The sequence below is a fragment of the Pinus tabuliformis genome, chromosome 6 (genome assembly GCF_031772625.1).
Source record: "Pinus tabuliformis cultivar Carrire ecotype Pingquan chromosome 6, CPIR1, whole genome shotgun sequence".
Classification (NCBI taxonomy): Eukaryota; Viridiplantae; Streptophyta; class Pinopsida; order Pinales; family Pinaceae; genus Pinus; species Pinus tabuliformis.
Window position 1 is genome coordinate 34,311,248 of NC_142292.1, and position 7,890 is coordinate 34,319,137.

Sequence of the window (7,890 nt, forward strand, 5' to 3'; positions counted from 1 at the left end):
TTAAAATTTGAGGGAGTCAAACCTAACCACTAGTAGGTTATTAGTTATATGGGAGTTCCACTCGGTAATAAAAACAAAAAATTACAGATCTAGAAATCTGAAGAGAAATAAAACTTCATAGTATAGATTTCAGATTTTTAAGTATAATTTTATCATATTTGTTGTGACGAACTATCTAGTGGAATATCCACAAATGTTCATAGATCATATCTCCCCTAGTGGCCATTGTTAGATCCACGACCATAGCGATATTTTTCATCGTCACCATAATTGTGGCCACCACCACCACCATAATTGCAGTCGTGACTGCAACCTTCAAAAATCAATGTGTTGTGCCTCCTTTGATTAGACTTACTTATAACTTCGTTGATCGAACAAACTCATTGATAACTCGAATGATTGAATACACTTGGTGAGAACTCAATCGAATGAATATATTCAATGAAAACTTGGCCCCAATATGAGCTAGGTGCTTTGATACTAGTTGTTAAGATTTGAAACAAGATGATAGAAATAATGATAAAATCTCACATATACACATATAAACAATGCTTTACTTTGGAAAATCCCAATTGAGAAAAAACAAGCCAACAATAAATTTAGATTTATTATTATCCTTGACTTAAATGTAGCCAAATAAGCCAATATAGTAGAGAATCTCTTAATCTTTTAAAAACTCCAGCACATGTAATATCATGCATTCAATAGCACAGGTCAAGAATTGTCCAAAACCATAACTCTTAAGCTAACAATCTATAAAAGAGTCAAGTTTAACTAACATTTTTATAAAATTTTACATATATTTTTAATAAAAAAAATTCTTTATTTTATCCATTGTTTCTATAATTCTTTTACATAACTTAATGCAATCTTTAATTATATGTATATGTGAAATTACTTTAGATCATAATTTTTAATCAAAATTTTGAATTATATGTATATGTGAAATTACTTTAGATTATAATTTTTAATCAAAATTTTGAATTATATTATTTTTTAGAGAGTAGAGTTTGCTAAATTATTAATTTTTGTTTTCTTGCTTTCTTATAATTTTCTCGCAATTTTTTCGCAAAGTGAAATAGATAAGTTTATTTTATTTTTAAATAAAAATCATAATTTTCATTATCATTTTAATCAAAATTATAAATTATAATTTTTTATATTATAATTTTTTTTCTAAAATTATGAATGGATTAAATTTTAATAAAATTAATTTTTAAAACTTACTTTTCATACTCTTTAATCTTTAATCTTAATCTTCTGAAAGTAGTAAAACTTATTATTATAATCAACAATAATTATACTGTAGTAAAACCTATTATCATAATCAACTATAATTATGCGATTTGAAAATTTTAGGTCATATTTAGAATGGGTACCATTATTCAACTATTTTGAAAATTAATAGAATGTTCTGCAGTCTTCGCTACAGCGCTAAGAATTGCCACAACAGGAACAGGAGATCCGATAACCTTATTGATGGAATATCTGTTATATTATCGAATATATATTTCGGAATCTAGGTTAAAGAAGAAAGATTTATGCAACAGAAGCATAATTCTATATAAAATTTTATACCTTATATTGTATTGTAGGTCTAGCCATTTCCGGTACGACCATTTTCATGGCTGCTCATTGGAAATCTCCATCAATTGAAACCTCCTGCTTATCGTTATGCTCTTGGGCTGTGCCTCCACCATGGTTATATCCTTTTCTGAGATGGCCTAATAATTTCTCAAAACTCACTGTTTAATGTTTGTCATGAGCCTAAGCCATCTTATGGGCTAATGATGATACTGTTATTTGGATCGATTTGAGACTAGCTGTTAATGAATAAGAATACAGGTCCATTTTTAAACAAAACTAAGTACCGACTCTTTATATATCTATAAACAACTGTTTGGGAGATTTTTTTGAATATATATATATAAAAGAGATGAAACCAAGTACGTAATGATTAAAATGTACTCAAAACCACTTATATTATTAATTTATTTTTTAATATTTTACTACAACGTTATACACGTGAAAACATCTCCACTATAACATAAATATCATATAAAAAGTTATTTTTAAAACATCATAAATTTATGAAATGCATGAGACAACAAAAGGCAATTCATCGATATAAAAAAAATAATTTTAAAAATAAAACTTTTATGAAATGCTTGAGAACACAAAAGGTAATTGATCATATAAAAAAATATTATTAAAAGACAATAAGTTCTATGAAATACTAGCGACCACAAAAGGCAATTGATCCACAAGAAACATAGAAATTTACTGGTCTTTCAGCATGAAAGTTTTTAATATACAGATGGAAGAGGAAGGACATTTTCATATTGCCGAGGTACATCTTGAGATGGACTCAATTTGTAAGAACTTGGCCATCTAATTAATAAAGAGAAAAAAGATGTAGAGCATATAAACTTATTTCCTTTTAAGTAGAGCTACGAAAATTGCATCCCCACAAGCTGCAGTAAGCCTGTATGACGTTCACAGTCAAAACAAAAACCCCAACCAGCAGGCCTACAACATTCCAGGGCTTTGACAAATACTGCTCATACCACCCGTTGCATAATTTCAGAAGCGCAATTCTGCACTTGATCATGCAACACTTGTTTTTGAGCACATTTTCGAGTGCGAGTTTCAACTCTTCGGGAGGCTCGAGGTGGCCATTGGAGAAGGGCTGATGCATGCTGTCCCAGATCTTGGCTAAACCCTCGTCGGACAGAGCACTTCCCAGACAAATGACATGAGATTTCCTCAGAGTGCGAATGTCACGGGAATTGTCGATGAGGCAGTCCATCAGCTGAATGAAGTCCCTTACGTGGTTGCCATGGTCGGGGTTATTCACCTCCAATGCAAGCAAGTTCCTGAAGAACACTTCAGTCTGAGCTGGGTATGTTACAGTCATCCGTGGAAGATACAGTGTGTGCGAGTATTTGTCGAACCAGATGCATTGAGAGGGCGCGGAGAAGGATTTGAACTTAATTCCGGCCCTTGCCAGCTCGCTGGCAGTGTATCCATTGATGGGAAGATCCCCGGGTTCATGACTAGTGGAGAAAAAGAAAAGCCTGCACATCTTTTCAACAACGGGAACTATGAGAAAGCTGGAGATTATTTGAAGTAGAGTCGGCTTTGCCATGCAACCCACCAAACGCACCCCCGTTTTTTCCTCCACGCCGTCGGTAAGCAGGAATTGCAAAACAATTCCGTGCATGCAACCCAGCAGGTGTGGGTGCGTCGTCTTGGGCGTCCTCTTGTTGAGTGCATAATCAATGAGCGTGTCAGGTGTTATGTCGAAGGGACACAACTCCATGTACGCCTTCCTCACCAGCAAATAATTAATTGTATTTTCGCTGAAATTAATGTTTGTCAGCGTCGGAACCAAAGCTTCTTTTACCTTGTCAAACATCTCTTTGAGCACAAACAGTGGGATCTGATTCTCCAGCATGAGAATGTCGCACTTTATATTGCTACCATGCTCACCGCGATAATGGCCGAACAAGAACTGTAGCAGAAAAAAGGAATCTACGACCATCATCAGATTGAAATTTTCAGAGTACTCACCTTTAGGAATTGAGCATTCATAGAAGCTCTCAATCTGCGTTCGATTTTCTTCGATCTTCGCAACCATGTCGTCCAAGTTGAACCCCAAGTCGGGATTCCTGGGCAATTTCTGGCAGAGGGCGGCGGCGTACTGGATCTTGTCATACATATGATTTGCCTTGAAAACATCTTCGGGTTCCTTGCCATAGTGGTAAGGCCCCAGTGACACAAATCGAGGAATGTAGGCATATGGATTGGCATCCACCAGAAGTGTGGCCACGCGCAAAAGCTTGCGCGACCCATCGTTTGCAACATTATATTTTGATTCCTTCATCAAGATTAGTTTAACATTTTCTGCCCACCCTTCAGGAAACTTCACCTTATCTTCAAGTTCCATGACCATTAGCAAGGAAGTTGAACACAGCAAGCAGGACACAACCCTACCCTTCTTATGTAAGGATCATCGATTAACCGTTTAACCTAAACCCGCACGTTTTTGTATTCCACTCTTCCTACTTTGTACGAACAAAATTCAAGAAAAGATAATCAGAGCGTATGCTTGATGACCGTACGTACCACGAGGGTCACGCCACTCCAACTTTCTTCTTTCTTTTTCTTTAAATATTATAATGATTCGGTAGTTTGGATCATCATCTCGAGAGATTCTCATAAATATTATAATGATTCGGTAGTTTGGATCATCATCTCTAGAGATTCTCATAAGGTACAGTCGTACCACCTCTTTTTAAAAAGTGTACCATCTCTTTTTAAAAAGTATTTAGTTAGGTCTGTAATTTGTCTGTGAAATGACAATGCGATAGCAATTAATTCTGGCTTTTATATATCCAGTATGTAAATAACAAACTGTATATGACATTTAAAGCATTCGTGGACAATTGCAGCTCTAATCAGTTTCTATTGTTTTAAAAAGCTCCATGACATTCCCCTTCCTCACTCAATTCTTGTCACTATCAAATCTTCTCATGGCAAAACCTTCTCTATCATACTTCTGTGATTTTTTTTTTTTACTTCAGTGCACTATAAAAATGTATTATGTTTAAATATTTTGATTTTTTAAATTACATTAAAAATAAATAAATAAAAAATTAATAATTATAATTATTAATAATTAAATTAATATGGATTTAAAAAAAAATTAGTGTAAATTGTTTATTTAGTCCAAAATATCATATTTAGAGAGATTTTATTCTTTTCAAAGTTTCATAAATCTAAAACTAAGATGAATTTAAGTTAATCAATATTGCCAAAACTCAATACCATTTATCAAATTTTCTAGGGGTTTTTTGGTATATGCAGTAAATGACCTAGGAGGTTGACTAAAATGAGGTGGTAGTCTGAAATTAGACTATTGGTTAACTTTAAAACCAATCAGCTGCACTTTATTTAGATTTTGTACTTATATTTCCTAACTTTAGAACCAATGAGCTGCGCTTTACTTAGATTTTGTACTTGTATTTCCCCCTGAGGGTCCCACTTACCTGACCAATCATTGTGGATGCTTTCTTTGACTTTCCCTTTTGTCAAGCGCTTCAATCTGCGCCGAAGCGCCATTGATTTCTCTCCTTCAGATCCAACGGATATCGTGTCGTCTACTCGCCAACTAGCCCAGACGATCTCCACCATTGATGTGACCCGTCCAATGGAACACATATTGCGCAATCTCACGCAGATCCTTGCACGACCGATATCACGTCGAGAGCGTGCGAAAAAATTAGTTTTCTCGTGCTACGTGTCACCCACTAAGGTTAATGGCGTGAAATTTAGAAATACAGTTTACAACTTATGGTGCTACTTGTCGCCCAGTAAGGTTAATGGCGTGAAATTTAGAAATACCGTTTACAATTTTTAGGGCGTGTGAGATACTCCTTACCACTTTCCAAATACTACCCAAGTGCTTAATTCATATTTTAAGAAAGGCACTTAAAGAAAGGTTTAGTGCTTAATTACAATATTAACCCTTAACACTGATCGACTGTGATTTATAAATGAAGTGTTTAAACAGAGAAAAATACTCTATAAAGTGTTTAAACAGAGAAAAATATCCGATTAGGGTCCAGACGTCAATACACAGTTACAAATGAATTTCTGCACGAAAACAGTGCGTCCACACTATACTTTAATCAATTATTCAACAAAATGGAAATTACAGAGTCTTGGGTCTCTCGGCTCGATTACAACAGTTCCAATCTCAAACCCTATCTCTCACTCAAACTCTCACTTACTCACTCTGTTCTCGATCATCTAATCTGTCTTTCATTACATTCTTTCCTCTTTTATGAATCAAATCCTATCCTAACTGCATTGACAACTCAATCTCTATTTTTATCAAACCATTAAATCACTATTCTCAATCATACACACCTATTCTAACAACTTATCTCCTATTCTAAAAATAATACAATATTTTAATTATTACAATAATTGGAGTAAAGAAAATTTTCCAGAGATCCAACCCTCTCTACTAAGAATTGATTTTGACTACTCAGGTCAATGAAATTCATCTCTTGTTAGCCACAACATGTAAACATACAATCACATTGCTAACTAAGTCTTTGTTTTTACAATATAAACTTTTCTTGTATGTTTTTCAAAAAAATCTGATTAAAATTTTTAGATATCCAAATTATAGCTATGAAGCTCTGGGTTTTTGAAGGTGACCAATCTATTTCTACCTTCAAAATATCTATTCCATGAAAAAATTATCATCTAAATGAAATTATTAATTATTTTTATCTAATTGTAATTATTATATAATTATCTTTATCTAATTGTAATTATTATTAAACGCGGGCCTTTAATCTCACAGCATTCACAACAATAGAAATTTCGTTTTCATATGTTAATGCAACGTATGTTTTTACCGACATTGATTTATTGCAGCCGTTAAATTGTCTGAAAATCTTGAACCATACGAGGCTTGGGGATGAGTCCCATTCCCGTAGAGGTACCATTCCTTTCAAATTATTCCAATTGTCTCAGAAAGCGTAAGTGAACAAATAATTGAACAGAAACGCCCATCTTAATCTTAATTTCTGATTCCCATATAGGTACAACGGCCTACTTTATGGATTCCACTGGTCTTCGTCTGTAAAAACAAAAAGCCTGGAATGTATGTATGGAGTAAAAATAGCTTATTGTTTTTCTTAAAAAAATTGATAGTAAAAATGTTTAAATTTTGTGATAAAAATAGATTGAGTACTATTAAAAACTTCAACAAACCTAAAATTGTGAAGCTTGATAATTATACCTGGGATTTCCAAAAAACTTATTTAAAAACTTATTTAATTTTACTAAAATCTGGCTAAATTTTTTTTAAAAACCAATTTATTTATTTTTAGACCACCCAAAAAAATAAGACGCAGATGGAATAACTTATCGCTCACGCTACTGTCAACATTCTTAGAAAAAGTTGAATAATACAATACTGTAAACATTCTTAGAAAAAGTTGAATGATACAATACTGTCAACATTCTTAGAAAAAGTTGAATGATACAATTCACTGTTATGAATTCTAGTAGTCTCCTTTTGTACAGACAATAAGCATAAATTACCCAACTATATTTCATCAGCTTGACCTTCACTTATTCACGCGGCGTCCACAACTATATAAGAGATTTATTTCAGAAATGTCAATCGGACTTCTCCAATAATTTAGATTGGTAGGTGATATATCGATTGTCACATACGTCACCTATGCAAATTTAATTGACCGATAAAGGACGAGCCGGTGACAGCATTCAATGATACTCATCCTGATGGGTACTGTTTGCTGATGAGATATGATTATTTGCAAAATGATAAAGTGAAATTTTACTTGCATTCCACATGGTAAAACATTCAACTAAAATATAACTATAAATTAAGTGAGCTTTATAGTTTTTAATTATATATCTTTTCTAGTTTGATAGGGTATTATATAATATTTAATCTAAAACTATTTTTATTCAGCTAAAAGTTAGTTTTAGGTCCACTTAAGAAAATAGGTTAAAGGTCTAGAAGCATCTTGAAAAGTGGAAAGGTGTCTATGTCTTTTTACGGATCATCAAGAGATAATTCTAGGTGGTGTGATTTTCCTTGAATCCGTTGATGAATCATGGTGCATTTGCAAAGATCAACCAATGATTGTTGTTCTCAAAGCTAGTTTGGCAACTGAATTATGATTCTTACAATTAGTTTGACAACTAAGTTAAGATAAGTTCTCACTCATGATTTAGCAACTGAATTTTAATAGAAAAAAAATATATTCAATTAAAATTTAATAAATATTTTTTTCATTCAAAATTTATGGTCCAAAAAGCTATAACCTATTTACTAAT

The 7,890-nt window shown here is 33.1% G+C and overlaps 1 protein-coding gene across 1 annotated transcript; it reads right to left on the reverse strand.

Moving 5' to 3' along the window:
- Nucleotides 1-2,440: 2,440 nt before the first annotated feature.
- Nucleotides 2,441-3,949, reverse strand: LOC149257083 (putative UPF0481 protein At3g02645). The gene has a single exon (XM_089454536.1). It carries the CDS (start codon nucleotides 3,947-3,949, stop codon nucleotides 2,441-2,443), a length of 1,509 nt encoding a protein of 502 aa, XP_089310662.1.
- Nucleotides 3,950-7,890: the final 3,941 nt, after the last annotated feature.

Coding starts and splice junctions, on each gene's coding strand:
- LOC149257083 (XM_089454536.1), bottom strand. CDS start 3,949: ATGGAACTTGAAGATAAGGTGAAGTTTCCTGAAGGGTGGGCAGAAAAT.